Below are 19,567 nucleotides of genomic sequence, written 5' to 3'. Positions count from 1 at the left end.
TAAGGTTTAATTTAACCACTACTACTAATTATATAGTACTACTTGAATATCGACAAACCCAATTTTCCAAAGCATAGCTGCGGTAATTTCCCAAAACATAGACCATGTCATTGTTACAAATATATATAATACCTTTTTCCTCAAGTATTCGTTGATAATGTATTATTTCAGAAAGCATCATCAGTTAACCTAACTGCCTTATTCATCTCTTCTGTAGTAGTATTTTACTAACACTCAGCCAATCAACAAAGCCTTGCCGGTTTATATACGAACATGAGTCGATAGTTTTCAGTACTAAATGTCACTGTCAGACTACTTTTTTCTAGCTAAGACTAGGCCTTTGAGCTTTGTTACCTAACCCAACAGATGGCCGTCTCTTTATGAATGGGCCGAAATTAAAGCCCAACATGTATGCTGTATGTTTCCTAATTCTGCTGCCCATAAAATGACAAATTTGATACTGCCACTCCAAAATTCAAAATTGATAGCGTTTTAAGATGCCACTCCACAAGAGAAAAATGGCAACAATATGCATAAATAAAAATATATATTTAGACAAATGCATGTCAGAGCTAGCAAACGGAATACGCATATGCAGCACACTCTGATCATATAGTACCCACACACCATGCATGCACACCACAAATGTATATTAGGGGTGTTTGGGAACTAGGACTAAATTTAGTCTCTCTCACAAAAATATAAGTCTCTATAATAGGAACTTATATTTTTGTGAGAGGAACTAAAGTTTAGCCCCACTTTAGCCCCTCCAACCAAACACCACCTTATTCTTCATCATACATACGTATACGTATACGTAGGTCTACCAGCGTACTATACGTACAATACCACAATAATTATTGTCATCTTCATCGTCGTCGCTCTTACGGAATACAGTATAATTCGATCGAATGCATGCAATATTTGCATCCATGGCGATCGATCTAGAGGAGGCCGCCTTTGCCGGAGTCGACCTTGAAGTAGCCGAGGTGGAGAGCAGTCTGGTGGTGGTCCGACGAGTACTGCGCCGCCGCCGCCGCCGCCGCGGCGGCCAGCATGCTCACCGGCGGCGCCGGCTGGTAGTATTCCCTTGTGTCGAACGTCGCCGGCAGCGCCTCCAGCTCTGTCCCCGACGATGACCCGCCGCCGACCGCCGGCGCCGGCGCCATCTCGTCGTCCTCCGCCGCCTGCTGATCATCATGTTCAGCTCGCTCGGCCTCTGCCACCTGTACGAATGTAAAATCGATAAATTAATTACTGTCAGTAGTAATATCACTAATGACTTAACTAAGTTGTTTAATTTTTACAGTATGCAGGTCATGATTATTGACAGTGTAAGGATAACTCACCTTGGCTCTCAGGAACATGTTCTCGTTCTGAAGATCTGCTTCCTGCACGCGATGAGGAAACATGAAAGACATTGTGTGATCATGTACATTATTGCAAGGGAGAAATAAATTAAACAATAAGTAATTAAGCGTGTGCATATGCAAATTTTGATAGTGTATCTGAGTATTCGATTTAGCGAGGCATACCCTTTTCTGCATGTATTCGATCTCCGAGAACAGCAGCTCATGCTGAAAAGTGGGGGGAAAAAATCAGGAATCAAATTAGACATATATAGATTAATTAATCAGGGTGAAATTGATAGTGTACGTGTATTATTGTCAGTTCAGTATAATTAAGCAAATCCAACTATTAATAACCCCTGGTGAAATCATATTACTACACAAGAAATTTCTTCGCATAATTTATAAATCTGCAATTAATATTTCAAAGATCTTCTTGCATTGTTGACATATATATAATCCATTGATTATAATTAGCATGTGCTCATGGTGTCTCGATTATATATATTTTCACCTTCTTTGATCGAATTCGGCTGATGCCCTTTTCAAGCCGATTTTCAAGGCTCTTGAGCTCCTTTGCGGTCATATTGCCAATGGACTCACCGATGAGGTGCCTGACAAGATTATATATTGCAATTAATATATATGAAATATATGAACACTTTCAGATATACTATATACGCGTTCATCATGCATGCATGACAGCATGAGATGGATCTTTTTTTAACTCAGACATGAGACGCATAATATATATTGTGCTATAGCCATAAGCTATCACAATACGAGATGTTGGATTTAAGGGCTTAATTACCTGTTTGCATTCTGCAAGGTCTGTATCTGGTGGCGCATTTTTGCTGCTTCTTGCTGAAAGTATTGCTGTGTGAAGATACCCAGTACTGGATTTTAGAGGGCTCAAGATAACACACAAATCTCACAATGTATGTAGTATATTTAGTTATTTACGGGTAAAATTTCAGGCCAAATTAAATATATAAACGATGCGTGCTATATATATTATACATATGGATATACAGTATATAACCAATTAATGAATACAAAACAACTTACATGAGAATTGACGTCTATCACTGGAGCGGATCCTGAAGTGCTGGCAGAGGCTTTCTTGTACCTCTCGATTGTTGACCTTGTGCTGAACCAAATGTGTTGTCAAAACGAAGCAGTATAGTTTCACAAATTATTAAACCATTGTTTGATGAAAATTAGCAAATCTTCATTTTTTTAGCAGAAAAATGACATGATATATACCGAAATGGAACTGAAAGATAGCTTCAGAAACCAACTTCAGCAGAACATAAAAAAAAAAAACTACTAGTAAAATGCATGCTGCATGCATGCATGTATGCGTATGCTGTCCCCCTAGCTTTGCTAGAGCCTACAGCACAAGGTAGCAGACCATGCAATACTTGATACACATTCAAAGATTCACTCCAGATAGGTTTGCACTACGACGTGTCACAGATGTATATATATTTGTGGCCTTTACGTTGCACCAAAAGATGCAGAGGGGCCAAAGATACATCATTTGAATTAATACTCCATACTCGCTGCAAAAACACAGGCACAGTCAATGGCGTTCTTTAACGCTCTTTAGCACTGCCAAGGAAGATGAACAGGGACAACCTGCAATTTCCTTCCCCATGCAACATACATTCTCTCTCCGAGAGATAGAGAAATATCAGATAGCGAGTACTTGTCAGTGCACATAAAATGAAACGAGAGCTTTTTCAGGGGCCGGCTTGCCTGGCAACATTTCAAGACTGGCTGCCTGAGACATCTCAAGACTGAAAGCTTGGAATGGATTACTCCTTCAAGTCCCTTGTGTTCTAATTTTGACCATGGACTGATTGTGGAGGTATAATTTCATGAATGAACAAGATCTAGCCCAAGGCTGTTACAGGTTGTCCATTTCCAAGATCCACACAAATTGCACAGAGATATACTAATGTACACTAGTAATAAGCTCATAATTAAGCATCTGCTAACTGACAAACTACACTACTAGTCCGCCCATCTTGAATCTATCTCAGCAAAACATCTAAGCTTAAATGCTTTATGATCAGTCACAACTTAATTATACACACACACACACACATGAGTCAAGTGTGGTGCCCTTTAATTGTTTCCAATTAAGTTGCAGATAGCAAATTAATTAAATGAAGTGCAATGGTGGATGGGGATGCATGCATGATGCATACTTATACCTGTTTACATTGGAGAACTCATAGAGGCGTCCTCGGCTGGAGAAGACGATGAGTGCGATCTCAGCGTCGCAGAGTATGGCGAGCTCGTAGGCCTTCTTCAGCAGCCCATTCCTGCGCTTGCAGAAGGTCACCTGACGGCTCGTCTTGTTCTCGATTCTCTTTATCTCAATCTTCCCCCTCCCCATGTTGATCAATCGATCCACCTTCACAAATTAAACATGTACATGTACAACCATGCAACACCTCCCTCTTAGCAATTCATGGCAGAAGCAATTAAGCAAGATAAAGGGAGTAAAAGCGCATAAACTTATCAGCATATAATAAAGCAAGAAATTCCTAGCTATCTAGCTAGGAAAGCACAACATATATTGTTTTTGGTTTGTTCAGAGGAAATATTGGTCCAACCAAAATCTTGAATAATCACGGATTTTTACAAATTCATGTCTTATCGTTATTACTTAGTTCAATCGCTAAACTTCAGTCTCAAGTTCACCATTTGAATCTTCATCAGCATCGATCTGAAGTTCTGAACGATCTAACACGAAAAGAACCTTAACTCAAAGATTCAAGAAGGGGAAATAATTAACATAACTTCATCAAAGATGGACAAGACTTTAGAGCAAAAGAAGAAATTTCAGGAGCAAATTATCCATTTGAACACCTCATCCATATATAGCACTTGAAGAACCCCCCCCCCCCCCCCCCCCAAAAGAACCACAAGTTCCAAGAACAAGAAGCATAGCTAGAAGAGGGCAAAGGAGAGAACCGCAGAAATGGCAACACAACAAGATCTAGCAAGCAGCTTGCTGCAGCTGCTTATGTTTCAATTTCCCCTTTCCATCAGCTCGTTGCAGGCCCTAGGGCTTGCTGTTTCTCAACAAATCTGCCCCAAAAGAACAGCACAAAATGGCGCAAAGAAAAGCAAATACTACTCCATCCAATCAATCTGCAGAGAGAGAGAAAGAGCTAGCTTTCACTACGGTTTTCTTACCGATCTGAAGATCTGGAGGGGGCTGGATCGAGCTGTGAGTTGATCGATGGGTGGGGAGTGGAGATTGGAGAAGACAACTTAGGGCAACGGCATGGAGAAGCCTTGGGCTCTGTGAGGTTTCCTTTTAAAGAAGGGTAGTCGTTGTGTGTGCTGGTAGTTATGGCTGATGCACATTATGCACTTTGGTTCTCCTAACCTTCCTTATTCATGACTTACCCAGGATGTGAATATCTTCTCCACTACTCCCTCCGTCCCAAAAAAAAAAACAAACCCTGGGTTTCCGTGTCCAACTTTGACTGTCCGTCTTATATGAAATTTTTTTATAATTCGTATTTTCATTGTTGTTAGATGATAAAACATGATTAATATTTTATGCGTGACTTGTCTTTTTATTTTTTTTTCATAATTTTTTTAAATAAGACGGACGGTCAAACGTTGGACACGGAAACCAGGGTTTGTCTTTTTTTTTTTTGACGGAGGGAGTATCTTAAAAGCACAGGCGTCCTTCTTTTCTTCCCATCTCAATGCCAAGTATAAAAAAACCGCTTCAAAGAAATTGGTGTACCAAAAAAAGGAACAAAAAAATTGAGCCGTGTTCATCCAATTCAGTCTCATTGCAACACACGGAGCCATGACTAGTGTAGGCTGTGAACACCTTAATTTTAATTTGACTAGAAGGTTATTTTAATCTTATTATTGTTATGCTGTTTAGTTAAAGTGAAATTCATTGTGGGAATTTGATTGTATATATATTTTTCTAGAAAATCATGAGCTGTAGTTAGGAGTCCGATCATCTCAAGTTAGTATATGAGTTTTTTAAAAAATATATCTTATACGGTTCCTTCCGTATTTTCAAAAGCAAACAAACTTAAAACCCGATTCAAATACGTATTTGTATTTCTAAAATCAAACAAACTTAAAAACCGACTCATACATAGATGACGTATGAAAGTACCGACAAAAACATCTTCAATTTTTATAATAGTAGAGATTAAAATTGTACTGACTATTGAGAAAATACGTTGTTTGCTAAACTTTCCACTGAAAAAAAAATGGGTGGACTCCTTAATTTGATTAAAATTGAACTGACTACTGATAAATTACTTTATTTGCTAAACTTTCCACTGGAAAAAAAAAAGGCAATCCAGGATATGCTTTTCAGCCAGCCCCTGAACAAAAATGTGAAAGTAGTAGTAGTACATAGAACTGCAGAAGCATTTTTAGTCCTTAATTAGAGGAATCAGGGTGCAGATATCTGCATGTCCACAAGGGTGCTAGTTGTTTGTCTGGCCAATTTTTTATAGGTTCCGATTCAATCAATTAAATTTGAAGGTGTCTGTCTATATATACAACGGTGTGCGGGGGCAAGTTCTTCATAACCATCTCAAACTGAACTTAATCAACGAAGTAACTTTCTTCACTTATTATATATGGACATCCCAAACTGAACTGTAAAGTCGTAAAAGCTGTCGATCATATAAATAGCACAGATTAAGATGCGTACACGATGTTTCTACTATGCACTAATCAAGGCTAAGCTTTTTCTGAATAACACACACACAACAGAGTGATGCACGAATTCAGACGCTACAGAAAAAGTCGCAGCTCAAGCTAGCCTTGTTTAGTTCCTCAATGATACTGATGATTGCCATCCAACGACCTGCATATATACATGATGTATATTTGATGACCTATTGATTACTATCATTCTATGGTTGATATGATAGCTATGGTCTGCTGCTGAATTTTTGAACTGACATTGATGCAAATATGGATGGAGATTAAGATTCAGGCAGCTGGTAATTAACGAACTCTAATATTTGTACGTTTGCACATTGGTCATGTATATATATATGTAGACAGACACAAACAGAGGGGTGCTGTATGCAGACATGCATATTCAGCTAGCACCACAAATCCAAAATAAAAAAAAACTAACACCACAAATGTTCTGATCTCTCTCCATTCCTAGCTAGAATAGATTCACACTTGCCATTTCGCTGCAAAGATACAGAGCATGCCATCTTGGCCCATTTCAGGCAGCTTGCTCACACTGCAAGGCTCTCTGAAACTTTACAGCCGCTATCTATTTTGGACACCTACCAGGAAATAACTACAGGATTAAATAGGATATATAGATGCAGGGGTAACAATTAATCACAACGAGTAAAAAACCATGAACTTGTAATGATTTTTTCATGTGCTTTTTTGAGGGTGAAACCGTAGAATTGAGAATACCCATATGAAATTTTCAATCATGAATTTACCTCAAAAAATATTTTTTAAAAAAATAGGAAAAAATTACCTAAAGATAAATCAATCGTGAAAGCATGCATTTCCCATAGTGTTGCACTGTTCGTCTTGAGCTTGCAGAAAAAGTTGTAACCAGATTTTCAGGACCCTTCATCAGTGCCATTCTTCTTTGCTGCAACAAAACAGCAGGTGACACTTTATATCTTCTCAGGCACATATGGCAAAATCTGCTCCCAACCGTAGGATCAGAGAATGAACGATCCCGATTTACCCTCTGTCGCCGCTGCCTTTCATTCAGATAGCTAAGGACACCTCAACATCACACCATGATTTCACCTCCTGACAGTTGCAACGCACTTAGCGCCCTTTTAGCCAAGGAAATGGACCACACCAACGTTAAATGGTGGTCAAATGCATCCACCCATTTTTTTGCCTCTTTCTTGTGCAAAACTTCCCTTTTTCTTAAGACAGTGGAAGCATTTTGTGCAAGTTTCCTAAGTTGCTGAGAAAGGAGTCCATTGCTAGGAATGTGTGATGCGTGAAGAAGAAATGGATCTTCAGTTGGATTCCTGGAGATGGAGAAGGAGAAGGACCCTCCTCCAATCCACCTCAATGCCCTACCTGATTTATGGGTGCATGTGGACCATCTGATGCAATATGCTCTGCCTCAATCAGAAAGTCCATCAAGCCATCCAAGTGCAGAAGCTAGTCAAGTTTGCTTATCTACCTAACTCTGTATTAAGGTGTATTTGCAATATTCCATATGAATAAGCAGAACATTGCAAAAAAAAGATTTAAGGGTTTTTTTTAAAAAAAATAAGGCAAGATTTTGCCTTGTGAAATTTCAGATTTTAGTGCAACTTCGACAGATAACCTGCCACAAATCAAGTACAAGCACATAGAAATTTTGTTTCAAGAACAACAGAACAAAGGCACTGTTTAGTTCCCACACAAAAAAAATTACACCCTACACATCGAACGTTTAAACACATGTACGAAGTATTAAATATAGGCTAAAAAAATAACTAATTGCACAGATTGCGATTAATTTGCGAGATGAATCTTTTAAGTCTAATTGATACATGATTTGACAATGTGGTGTTACAGTAAACATTTGCTAATGACGAATTAATTAGGTTTAATAAATTCGTCTCGCGGTTTACTGACGGATTCTATAATTAGTTTTTTATTAGTGTCCGAACACCCTATACGACACCCTATATAATACCCGATGTGACACGTAAAAAATTTACTCCCCTGATCTAAGCACCCCCTTTGTGGACTCATGCAAGATGGACTGCAGTCAGTGCAAAACCTGCAAAATCTACACTGAAAATAAAATGTGCTATGTGCTCAAGTGCACTCAAATGGGTACTACTACTACTTGTTTGTCAGGTACTGTCATTTTGAGGCCCTCTTTGTTTAGGCTTATAAGCCGACTTATAAGTCGAAAAGTTTAAGCCAAAACAAATAAGCGGCTTTTTTGTTTGGCTTTTCTGAAGTCATAAGCCACTCTAACACTATTAAGCCAAAAGCTAAGTTAGAAAAGCTTTTTTGGCTTATATTAGGTAGATGCATGACTCCACCATTAAACTTAGGACATTAAATCCACCGGCTTATAAATCATATAAGCCAATAAGTTGACTTAAAAGTCTAAGCCAATAAGTCTAAGCCTAAACAAAGAAGGCCTCAAGCGAAGGGGTACACCTCGATGAATGCCAATTTTCAGAGAATAGATGCATGACTTCTTTCAGCTAAATGAATGGCACAATGGAATTCCTTTGATTATAGGAGCGGCACTGCTTTGCTAATTTTCTGAAAGAACTGAAAACAATGAGTGAGAGATACATGAATAGTCCGCTGCATGATATCAATATGCACCGCCAACATGTTCATAATAGGCATAAAGCAATGCAATGGCAAGAAGATTGAGACAGTGATATGAATGTTATGAGTCTTATGACTAGGGATGATGGGAAGATGTGAAAGTGTTTGCGTTGAGGACCAAGGAAATGATGCTAATTAACAATGTAAAATACCAGCAAGATTCAGATGTGAACGTGTTTGCTTTGAGTAGTGAGTATGTTGGTGAGTTCGTCTTATTTAAAAATATACGTAATTATTATTCATTTATAGTGATTTGATTTATCATTAGATGTTCTTAAAGTATAACTTAAATTTTTATATTTACATAAAAAATTTGAATAATAAGATGAATAGTAAACGTTTAAAAAAATTGACAGCATCGTCAGGGCCGGCCCTGGCCCTATGTAGCCGAGGCGACCGCTGGGGCCCATGATGGTGGGGGGCCCATAATGGGTGTGGGGGGGTGCAACACCTAATTTATTAGTAGTATAGTACCTCATCCAATGTTGAGATCAATGATTTTTATTCGGAATTAAAAGTGTTGCAAGTGAGTTTGCCAGATTCTTCGAGATGCAGATTTCTATCCAAATGTTTCAGTTGCCTATCAAACTCTCTTAACCGTACTTGTGACAGTAACTTTAGCTGAAAGAAATTTCTCAAAATTGAAGTTGTTGAAGAACTATTTGAGATCAACTATGTCGCAAGAAAGGTTAAATGGCTTGGCTATGTGCTCAACCGAGAAGGATATCTTGGACAATATTGATCTTAATACCGTTATGTCAAGAAATGCCCGAAGAAGTCTCTTTTTCATAGGAAGCAATGAATATGATGGGGTTCTATTCTTCATAAAGTTAATAAATAATGATATTAGTTCCAAGTTACAAATATATTATTATTTTGGTCGACTTTATTTCTTGATAATTATCAGACATGTTAAATTTAATATATGGATGTATTTGTTTTCGTTTTACAAGTAAAATTAGCGTCTATATATATCATAAAATTTTATATATAACTTAGAGGGCTCATCGCGATGAATTCATCTAGAGCCCTCAAAATCATTGGACCGGTCCTGAGCATCATATATTAAGAAATGAAGGAAGTACTACGATAAATCAAAGTCTTGTAAGCACAATAATACAATATGGGGAAAATGTACACCGAGGTAATGCTGTTACAACTTACAACGGCATGTGATGCCTCCCTTTGGCCGGTCAACTTGCTATACAATGGAGATCTTATGTGTATATAAATAAAATGTAAATTCCTAATAGCTGTTGCGGTCCCGTAGCTCAGTCGGTTAGAGCGTTGGTCTTATGAGCCGAAGGTCGCGGGTTCGAGCCCCGCCGGGACCATTTTTTATTCCACAATTAATTCAGTGAAGTTTATTTTGCATTTTTCATCAATGTTACCCCCAAGTTTATTTTGTTTTTTCATCTATGTTTACCCCAAGTTTATTTGGCATTTTGCATCAATGTTTTATTCCACAATTAATTCTGTGAAGTTTATTTTGCATTTTGCATCAATGTTTACCCCAAAATTTTGTTAAGTTTATTTTATTTTTTTAATCGATGTTTATCCCCAAAAGCTAAATAACATTATTTTGCATTTTGCATCAATGTTTACCCCCAATAATTCTGTTAAGTTTATTTTAATTTTTTAATCAATGTTTACCCCCAAAAGGTAAATAACTTGTAGTTTTTTCCCCTGTTTATAAATTTAGGTCCAAATGTTCATTTAACCAACAAACCCAATATTTATCCCTTAATGTATATCACATATAGTTTTTGTTTCCTTGTTATAAATTTACCCCCAAATTTCCATTTAATCCATAAATAAATATATACATAAAGCAATAGGAAATGCTTTTTTTAAGAAAAAACTCGCATTTACTACCTCTCTTTTTAAATATACCATAATGTTAATTTTTTCACATGTTGTTTGATTATTCGCCTTATTAAAGAAAACTACTCCATATGTCTGAAAAATATTTTTGACATGAGGGAGGATGACCTATGAGGTGCTTTATGCTTAATTTGTATGGTTGATTAGCATATATTATTGGTTGCATGTTAGGCTTCCAGCTAAAATCTAGTATGCTTAAAAACAATTGAAGGATAGGTAATACTACCTCCGTTTTAAAATGTTTGACGCCGTTGATATTTTAGCACATGTTTGACTGTTCGTCTTATTAAAAAATTTTGTGAAATATGTAAAATTATATGCCTACATAAAAATATATTTAACAATGAATCAAATGATAGGAAAAAAAATTAAATAGTATGTAAAATTATATGCCTACGTAAAAATATATTTAACAATGAATCAAATGATAGGAAAAAAAAAATTAATAACTATTTAAATTTTTTGAATAAGACGAACGGTCAAACATGTGCTAAAAAGTCAACGGCGTCAAACATTTTGAAACGGAGGGAGTATTAGATCCATTTCAGAATAAATTAATCTATCACGAGATGTGATATATTCTTTCCTAGTACTACAAATTCATATTCCACTAATTGAATCACGATTTTAAAATTTCCACGAACCACCGTTGGTGAGCACATGCAGCCAGATAGCTCTCGTTAATTAATTTAAGTAGAGCGTGATTTTTGAATCCGATCGAACAGAGAACGAATTCGCCCCAAATTTAGTTGGAGACACGTAACCCGCTCAAAGCGCCACCGAACCATAACCAACCGCTCTCCCTGCCCTCCGGGCCCCACTCTGGGCCCCACAGCGACCACCCCCACCCACACTCTCTCTCTCCCCTCTTCCGATCTTATTTTTTCCATTCCGACCCGAAGGCCGAGCCACCAACCCCCCTCGCGGCCACCGACATGTGGGCCCTCACCCCAAACAGCGGTGGGTCCTCCTGCCTCCCGGCGAGGCGCACCCCGCCGCCGCTCGCCGCCGCCGGCGAGGCCGGCTCGCTGGCCGCGGGGCCCGGGAGGTGGTGCTCGTGGAGGCGTCGTCAGCCGGCGGAGCGGTGGCCCAAGCTGGCGGTCAGCGCGTCAGGGAGGAAGAGCAAGGGCGGCCGCGACGAGGGCGGCGGCGACGAGCCCAAGAAGAACAAGGCGGCGTCCTCCTCCTCCTCCGGTAGGTTCTCTCGGTCGATTGAAACCGATGGTGCTTCCGGTTTGTGCGTACTTGCGCGATTGGGATGGTGAAGGTTGGGGGGTCTTTGTGTGGGAAGCGGTCAAACCTTTGTAGATTCGATGCGGGTTGGAGTGATCGGCGCAGGGGGGGTGAGGTTTCTTCGTTGGAAGTTGTTCAAATTGAGTCATGAAAATGGTTGCGTTAGAACTTAGAACACTTACTAGACATGGGATCGAGATTGGGGTTTATTATGTATTTCAGTGGATTTCTTAGCCGTAATGTTTCATGACGTTTGGGGGTAAATTTTGTGCTGGTAATGAACGAATTCGACGTATTTACGATTGGGATATCTTTGGAGATTGAAATGTTTCTGGTGCAAGTATGGTGCAATTGGTGTAAAATGGTTTGCTATGCTTATTTGGTCGTAGAAATGATCGAAATCTGATTATTTATATGATTTTTTTCTCTGAAGGTTTCTGATTGCTTGTTTTGTATTCTAGCTTACACTGCTAAATTAGCATATTACATGTGTTTGGCATTTCTTATTTTCTTAGTATTAGTATAAAAAGACAATGTAAAGTGGATCATTGGATGCGAGCTTTATGGAATGCAAATGGATAACTTTTGAGTTATGTGGTGGTGGCACCGTGGCAGTTTCTTTCATTGTGTTATTAAAAATAATATATATTTCTTTCAATCCTCATAAGATACATGTGTTTTTTGTGGAAAACATAATTCATGAACTTGATTGATTAACTAGTCGTAGGTCTCACCAAATGACCAAATCGATAATTTCTACGTACAGGAAAAGGTGATGCGTCTGCTCCCAGTGGAGATGTTTCAAATAATGAACTGCAATCCAATGACACAATGTATGTACCTGGTAACTTGTCATATTGGAGAGACGTTAGAGCAAGCTTTGTGGTTCCAAAGGTATGGCCAATCAGTTTAAACTAATTTAATCTAACTGTGGCTATCCACTTTTTTTAATGTAAATGAGGTTAATAATAGGTCATCTGTTCTTTACAATATTTTCTTGCTAGATAATTTGCCGAGATTTTGGCTTCGCACCTTGCGTTAGCTCTATTCTAACGACTACATAACACCTCTGAAATAATTTGTTGTCGGTACCATATGGGAAAGGAAGCAACTAGTCGATCTCTGTAGTTTTAGTTGCCCTGTATGTTCACCTCAGCTTTATACCTATTTTTACACTTTCTGAAAACATCTATCTGACAACATGTGCTCTCTTAAGAATTACTGAATTAAGACAAGGAAACTGTATCGGATGGTCATGGTGACACCATCATGTTATAATTATTCTAGATTCAACTTTCCATTCTACTTTAGATTATCGTGAATTGGCTGGAACATTTTGAAATTATCACATGTACCTTGTTTTGACATTCTCACTGCAAGTAATGCTGCAGGATGTTTCAGCGTGTAATTGATAGTTCACAAGTATTCACTATGCTTGTCCTGAACAACATCCATTTTGCCCTGTCTAGAAAAAATATTTTTTTTCTCCATAAGCAAAGTAATATCCTGTCTCTACATAACTATAATTGGTGTTTTTGATTATGTAATACTATCTCATTGCTGCCTATTCTCTGTTATGTTTTCAAATCAGGTGCAAACAGTAGATGCACATACTCTACCACAAGCAGCTACGGATGCACCAGTGCACTGTCTTCCTCGGAAGTGGGCACATTCTATTCCAATGCCAGAATCTGGTTGTGTGCTGGTTGCTGCTGAAGAGCTTGATGGCAATGGTACGTTTGAGAGAACTGTAATTCTCCTCCTAAGATTAGGTTCAAGAGATGCCTATGACGGCCCATTTGGCGTCATCCTAAACCGTCCACTGTATACAAAAATGAAACACGTGAACCCATCGTTCCGCAACCAGGCAACCCCTTTTAGTGATTGCTCCCTCTTCTTTGGGGGACCTGTCGACATGAGCATATTCTTGATGAGGACTACCGATGACAGACCAATTAAGGGGTTCGAAGAGGTGTCGCCAGGCGTCTGCTTCGGTTTCAGGACTGACCTAGAGAAGGCCAGTGCTCTTTTGAAGAGTGGCGCGGTTAAGCCTGAGGACTTAAACTTCTATGTTGGGTACTCTGCCTGGGATTACGACCAGTTGTTGAGCGAGATTGATCAAGGATACTGGCATGTCACTTCCTGTAGCTCAGGCCTGATAAGCGACTCCCTTGCAACAGATCCTTCTTGCCTATGGACTGAGATATTGAAGCTGATGGGAGGCCAGTACGCAGAACTGAGTCAAAAGCCAAAGGAAGATGGCTCGTGAAAATTCTTGCTTGCTAGCATAGTTTGGCACAATTGACGTGCTTGGTTTGTACATAATTGGGAATAATCTCGCCCGGTCACTGGCCAGGGTAATTGAACAGTCCTAGTAGTAGTTTCATGTGGTCGTCTTTGTCCTCTGTATTACTTGAACAAATATTATGGAGTACTGGTGATAGAACGGTGTGGGCTGTGAATAATTACTGGAATTACATGCTTCCATCAATTTTCTATGTGCCACATAAAAATCCGAAATTGAGATAATTGCCTTGGCTCATTTGACCGAGTTTTCATAATGCTCAGTCCTGTGTTCATGGTGTGTGATTACTGATATTTACTGTACTTCACTCTCTAAGTGACTGTTCAAGCAAGGCTTAAGTGGCAAGTAGTACAACTATTGCCCGAGAGATTAAATCATTAAAATGTTTTGCTTTTCTAGTCAAACGTGTATTGCACAAGATTAAGCTAAACGCGTCAGGCACAAAGGTAGGGAGATTCAGATTGCGACAGTGAGAAGCAGATACTTCAGATGCGCCACAATCCTGCACTCACTCACGAACGCCTTTTTATTTCGTGCCAATACCCGCGTTCGTTTCAGTACTTGTCCTCACTACTCGTCTAATCCCCCTATTGATTAGTAATTCATTAATTCACAGTCACAGCAACGGCTATGGAATTAAACTACTGTGTGAAAGGAAGACACAGGAACTCAAAAGGGTTGAAAAAAAATGATAGTGGACTTTCTGACAGAACTGCAGGTAAATTTCAGACTTTCAGTGCAAGTGTGCAACTATTCAACGTTTCTGAATGCCCTGGAGGCCTGGACTTTGTTCTGTTCTTGGCGAGAGTAACTACAATTACTGCGTTGTTGCCGTTGTCATACTCTCTGAAGAGTTGGTCTACACTCGAGAGTCTACCGGTTTTGACGTGAGCAGATGTTACCTGCAGTACATTCACAACCAGGCCATGTAATACCAGAATTACTGCCAAGTCTGCGATGAATGCAGCGAATAAATTTGAAAATTGAAATTTCAGCAACGTCAAATTCGTGTTATGGAGAGTATGTAAGTTGCAGATAGTGGAAGTGTTTTACGAGTGCTGTAACTAATTACAGAAATTAATTATTATAAAAACAAATGACCAAATAGAAAGTCAAAAATCATCGAAGGGAAGTTCCAGTTTGGTTCTGGAACTTTCAGTCAGTTTTGAGGTCACAGCTATCGTCTTCGTCGGCGTTCCTGGCCGCAAGCATGGTCAACACAGCATCTTCTCAATTGCTTATCAGTGTTTTTTGAACTTTATTATTGCATCAGCCAATTAATACCAATCTTAATTTTTGTTTTTTGCTATTTTGTCACTGCGTGATTACATCAGGATCTCCATGTCATCCACGCTAATCTCCTCGGCACAGACGAGCTGCCGCTCGCCGCTCGTCCTGGCGTTCGCGCCGGCGGCATGCGCGTGAGCGCCGTACATCCCGCGGCGCGCCAGCTCGTCGTGCCGCGCCGTCGTCGCGCCGGCGCAGTGATCCGGGCGCGCGTACGCCGTCGCCGGCGCGGGCGCGGGCGCGGCGTCCCGCGCCGCCACGAGCTGCGCGTCGGCGGCCATGCCGGCGTCGGACGCCACGCGCTGCACGGACCGCGGCGACAGGCGCGCCACGGCGGCGCCGCCGCCGTACGTGGCCGCCGCGCGCTCCGGGAAGTTGAGCGTCGCGCCGCCGCCACCGCCGTCGCCCGCGCCTCCGCGGAGGAAGTAGACGGCCGTGTCGTGCGCGACGGCGGCGGCCTCCGGCGTGGCGTAGGACCCCAGCCACAGCCGCTCCCGCGTGCCGGGCACCCGGATCTCCGACACCCACTTCCCCCACCGCCGCCGCCGCACGCCCCTGTACCTGCACCGCTCCTCCTCCTCGCCGCCGCCGCACTCCGCCCGGCTCATTGCCTCCTCCGGCGAGCTGAGATCAACCTCACCGTGATCTCTCTCCGTTCTTGACTTAATTTCACCCTCGATTTGATTCGCGAGCGTTGGGAAAGCAAGTGTACGTACTACGCGTATATATATGCATGGGAGGTCAGCCATGGCGAGTTGACCTGCTAGCTCGCCGAATCGATCGGATTTTTGCTTGGGATGTTTCACTTCGAGAGATTTCGCGCGGGAAAAAAGTTAACCGTGTGTGTGTGCTGTGATATTTCTGGCCGGTACGTGAGCAACGTAAAGCTGAGGCGGCGGGGTCAAACCTCTCAGGAGGGTCAAACCATTGTTAATACTGCATAGTCTCTTGAGGCATTATTTGTATAATGGGATTGGGAAATGATTTCCCACCCATCAAAAGGTATCTTTAAATTCTAACCATTCATTCTCCATCTTCCATTTAGTCCTAACCCTTTATTCATTTCCCAATTCTAATTCCACTCTCCATTTCCCATTATCCAAACACACTCTGAGTGTCTAGAAATTAATTAGTTCAACCCGATTCAAGTAACTTCAATTATTCGGATTAATAATTTAAATAAATACTAAGCATATTCTGTGAGTTTTTAAATTTGTTTTTTCAGTAGGAAAATCATTTTAATAAAATTTTCTTCAAAGTGGTTCATGTTGATTTCGGAGCACCTTGTTGTTTTTTTTTTGCCAATAACAAAAAATTGAATGTACATATTTAACATATTTTTTGCCTGCTAAACACACTCACAGAGTACGTTTTTTTTAGGTATGATCACCTAGCTAGTGCAGCATCATCCAAGACCGTAGAGAGTTTTGCCTTGTCCAGTGATGTGACAAAAGACTACAGTAGTAGCCACTAACATGGGCGGCAATACCTAACCACACACCAAAAGGCATATTCGTTTCATTTAGGCGGAGAATGTCTGAATAATTCCATTCATACAAAAAAAATGATTAAAAAAACAAGCGTCCAACGAATTAAAAAGCATGAAAACGTGCGGCAAAACTGAATAAAAGCATCCGATCTGAAGTAGTCAATCCCTCCCATGTTGCACCGCTTGTTGGTATTGACCGGACCGACAGACCGGCTCCAGTGATTTCAGGTTGTAATATAAATGTCACCTCCGGTTTCATTTTAATTAACGTTTTAAACAATGATACGATTTACAAAATATATCTTTAACCTTATTTTTCTATTATAATATACACAATAAATAAGTGCATGTTTACTTTTATTATAGTGCTTTGAAAGACAAATCTATGTTGTTCTAGTTTCTTTAAACTAAATATTTTTAAAGTTATTAATGCTCAAAGTTATAAAAGTTTGACCTTAACCTTGTCTAAAGCGTCAATTATTATAGAACCGGAGGGAGTACATTGTATTATCCTTGACTTAATGAATTTCACTGCATCAGTATTTATCACAAGTAAACCATTTACTCCTTTTCATCAAAAGGAAGTGGCATTTTCTAATATGTGCAGTCAACAAATTTTAATTTTACTTACTAATATGTACTTCCTCCGTTTCGAAATATGTTTATTTTTCAATCATCACACACATACTAATATAAAATAAAAAAACTATAATCCTCATTCTTTATCAAATCCCAATGCAACTATTATTCGTTTTATTTACTCTCAATACAAGTATGTCCTACTTTCACAAACTCCGATGTAATGATTACTTTAAAAATAAATTTATTTTGGAACAGATAAAATAAGCTAAAAATAAACTTATTATGGGACATACGGAGTATTTGAACATTTCGAATCAACTTTTAAAAATTGGTCTATTTAGATTTATCGTTAAATATAATTATTATAACTTCACAACATTCCCCATATACTCATGGTCAGTAGTAATTCATAATCAATCTAATGCACTACTTCCTCCAACTCAGTCTCAAAATAAGAGTGCAAATTAACAAAAATAAAAAAATGCTTAAAATAATATCGATATTGTTTTTATGTTTCAAACATCGATTATTTATGACAGAAGGTGAAACCACGTACACTACTATCATGGTCAAGGGAGCGGGGTGCATGCAGTCATAAAAATCTTTACTCGTTCGCGGGTGGTGACGTAAGGATATTTTCTGTGACGGTGACACGGCCGGGGTAGCGTGTGGTTTGGATGGACAGGGAGGACGGAGGAATCGAGCAAAGCCGATACGAATCGAAGCTGTCACGTGTGGAATTGACCATCCGATCTCATCTCAGACCACCATGCACGTAACACGCCATGCAAGAAACTTTCTTTCTTATTGACCCCCCATAGGCTGGCCTCTACCTGAGACTGACAGTGGGACCCGCATGGGAATATATATATATATATATATATATATATATATATATATATATATATATATATATATATATATCACTGGTAGTTTTTTTTTTTGCTGGGAATATATCACTGGTAGTTTGACGGTTAAAAACGGGCATTGGACTATTTGGGGAGTTGTGGTCGGCAGCTCTCGACTGGTCGACCGGTTATTGGTCGGCTGTTAATTTGGACCCTCTCGTTTGGCTAGACATCGTCTTCGAGGCCTGGAAATTTTGTTTGAGCTCTGCTTCTCCTGTAGATTAATTCATGGAAGGTATATATGTGTCAATATTGTGAATTTTGCAACAGACCAATCATGTATAGCAAGAGTTCAAGACCAATCATATATAAGGCTATGTTCTTTGGTAACTCATTATGGAATGATTAATCAAGTATTACCTAATTTTCTCTGAAAATATATTAATATGTTTTTTTTAAAAAACAACTTTTGTATATATTTTTTTTTGCAAAAAAAGATATCATTTAGTAGTTTGAAAACATGCGAAAAAAACAAGATAGTTAGATTGGTGAGTTGGGAAAGTGACCCAAAGAACTCAGGCTAAGTGTCGTCCACTTCCTTTCTGTGGTGTTGTTTTGAGCAGGGTAGCAATGAAATGAGCTCAAATAACGTGTCACGTAACAGTATACCAGCCAAATGTTAAAGCAGGACTGTCAAAATAAAGCAGTTACCATTTTTTATTACTAAAATTTCCTTTTGGACTATCCTTATCTTATAATTTCACTTTGGCAATGATAATTTTACCATTGTTATATTTTGGATCATTCTAAACTTTCTTACATGCATAGGTAGGGGAGTTCTTTGGCGTGTAGAAGTCGATGTGCTCAAGGCTATTGATGTGTTAAAGAAGAGTTGGGTGGCTTAAAGTTAAACAATGATAAAAGAAGAAAACATATCGGCGCCGGTCATGAATTTAGGCATCTTACCAGTTCTATCGTACTTATTCCACTAAGTGCTCATTTTGTTTTAATATTAGTAGTCCTATATATTATTGGTATCATATTGATAAAATTGTTACGTATATGTAGAAAGTGATGGCAAAAATAGATTGGTGACAATGTGATTTTTTAAAATTAGAATTCCATTGCAATGCACGGGCAATATACTAGTATACTCATATATATGCATGCTAATTTAACCATTATAATATTAATGTAAATATTGCCAAGAGCACCATCCATCGAAAAAGATCACGAT

At 39.3% G+C, this 19,567-nt stretch overlaps 3 protein-coding genes and 1 non-coding gene across 4 annotated transcripts; 2 read left to right on the top strand and 2 right to left on the bottom strand.

Annotated features, from left to right (window-relative positions):
* Nucleotides 1–490: 490 nt before the first annotated feature.
* On the bottom strand, nt 491–4,739 carry LOC4324888 (MADS-box transcription factor 21-like). The gene is made up of 8 exons (NM_001405446.1): nt 4,563–4,739; nt 3,572–3,774; nt 2,418–2,499; nt 2,161–2,225; nt 1,864–1,963; nt 1,536–1,577; nt 1,350–1,391; nt 491–1,226 (listed from the first exon to the last, which is right to left on the bottom strand). The coding sequence occupies exons 2-8, from the start codon at nt 3,754–3,756 to the stop codon at nt 945–947; spliced, it is 798 nt and encodes a 265-aa protein (NP_001392375.1). The 5' UTR covers nt 3,757–3,774; nt 4,563–4,739; the 3' UTR covers nt 491–944.
* A 5,223-nt stretch (nt 4,740–9,962) lies between these two features.
* On the top strand, nt 9,963–10,036 carry TRNAI-UAU (transfer RNA isoleucine (anticodon UAU)). The gene has a single exon. It is a non-coding gene; the product is annotated as a tRNA-Ile (tRNA).
* Nucleotides 10,037–11,474: 1,438 nt separating this feature from the next.
* Nucleotides 11,475–14,310, top strand: LOC4324886 (uncharacterized). Its single transcript, XM_015779261.3, has 3 exons — nt 11,475–11,780; nt 12,586–12,713; nt 13,411–14,310. Exons 1-3 carry the CDS (start codon nt 11,522–11,524, stop codon nt 14,086–14,088), a joined length of 1,065 nt encoding a protein of 354 aa, XP_015634747.1. The 5' UTR covers nt 11,475–11,521; the 3' UTR covers nt 14,089–14,310.
* A 1,041-nt stretch (nt 14,311–15,351) lies between these two features.
* Nucleotides 15,352–16,107, bottom strand: LOC107276354 (ethylene-responsive transcription factor ERF020). The gene has a single exon (XM_015790485.3). The coding sequence runs from the start codon at nt 16,017–16,019 to the stop codon at nt 15,450–15,452; it is 570 nt and encodes a 189-aa protein (XP_015645971.2). The 5' UTR covers nt 16,020–16,107; the 3' UTR covers nt 15,352–15,449.
* Nucleotides 16,108–19,567: the final 3,460 nt, after the last annotated feature.

This window comes from Oryza sativa, chromosome 1, assembly GCF_034140825.1.
Source record: "Oryza sativa Japonica Group chromosome 1, ASM3414082v1".
In the NCBI taxonomy this organism is placed as follows: Eukaryota; Viridiplantae; Streptophyta; class Magnoliopsida; order Poales; family Poaceae; genus Oryza; species Oryza sativa.
Note: the sequence above shows the minus strand (reverse complement) of the source record. Positions and strands in the feature narration are given on the sequence as shown.

Excerpts from the sequence above, each read along its gene's own strand:
- LOC4324888 (NM_001405446.1), bottom strand. The coding sequence starts at position 3,756 with ATGGGGAGGGGGAAGATTGAGATAAAGAGAATCGAGAACAAGACGAGC. Across the intron at positions 2,226-2,417 it reads TGATAGACGTCAATTCTCAT|CAATACTTTCAGCAAGAAGC; the intron begins GTAAGTTGTTTT and ends ATCTTCACACAG. Across the intron at positions 1,964-2,160 it reads ACCTTGCAGAATGCAAACAG|GCACCTCATCGGTGAGTCCA; the intron begins GTAATTAAGCCC and ends TAATCTTGTCAG.
- LOC4324886 (XM_015779261.3), top strand. The coding sequence starts at position 11,522 with ATGTGGGCCCTCACCCCAAACAGCGGTGGGTCCTCCTGCCTCCCGGCG. Across the intron at positions 11,781-12,585 it reads GGCGTCCTCCTCCTCCTCCG|GAAAAGGTGATGCGTCTGCT; the intron begins GTAGGTTCTCTC and ends TTCTACGTACAG. Across the intron at positions 12,714-13,410 it reads CAAGCTTTGTGGTTCCAAAG|GTGCAAACAGTAGATGCACA; the intron begins GTATGGCCAATC and ends TTTTCAAATCAG.
- LOC107276354 (XM_015790485.3), bottom strand. The coding sequence starts at position 16,019 with ATGAGCCGGGCGGAGTGCGGCGGCGGCGAGGAGGAGGAGCGGTGCAGG.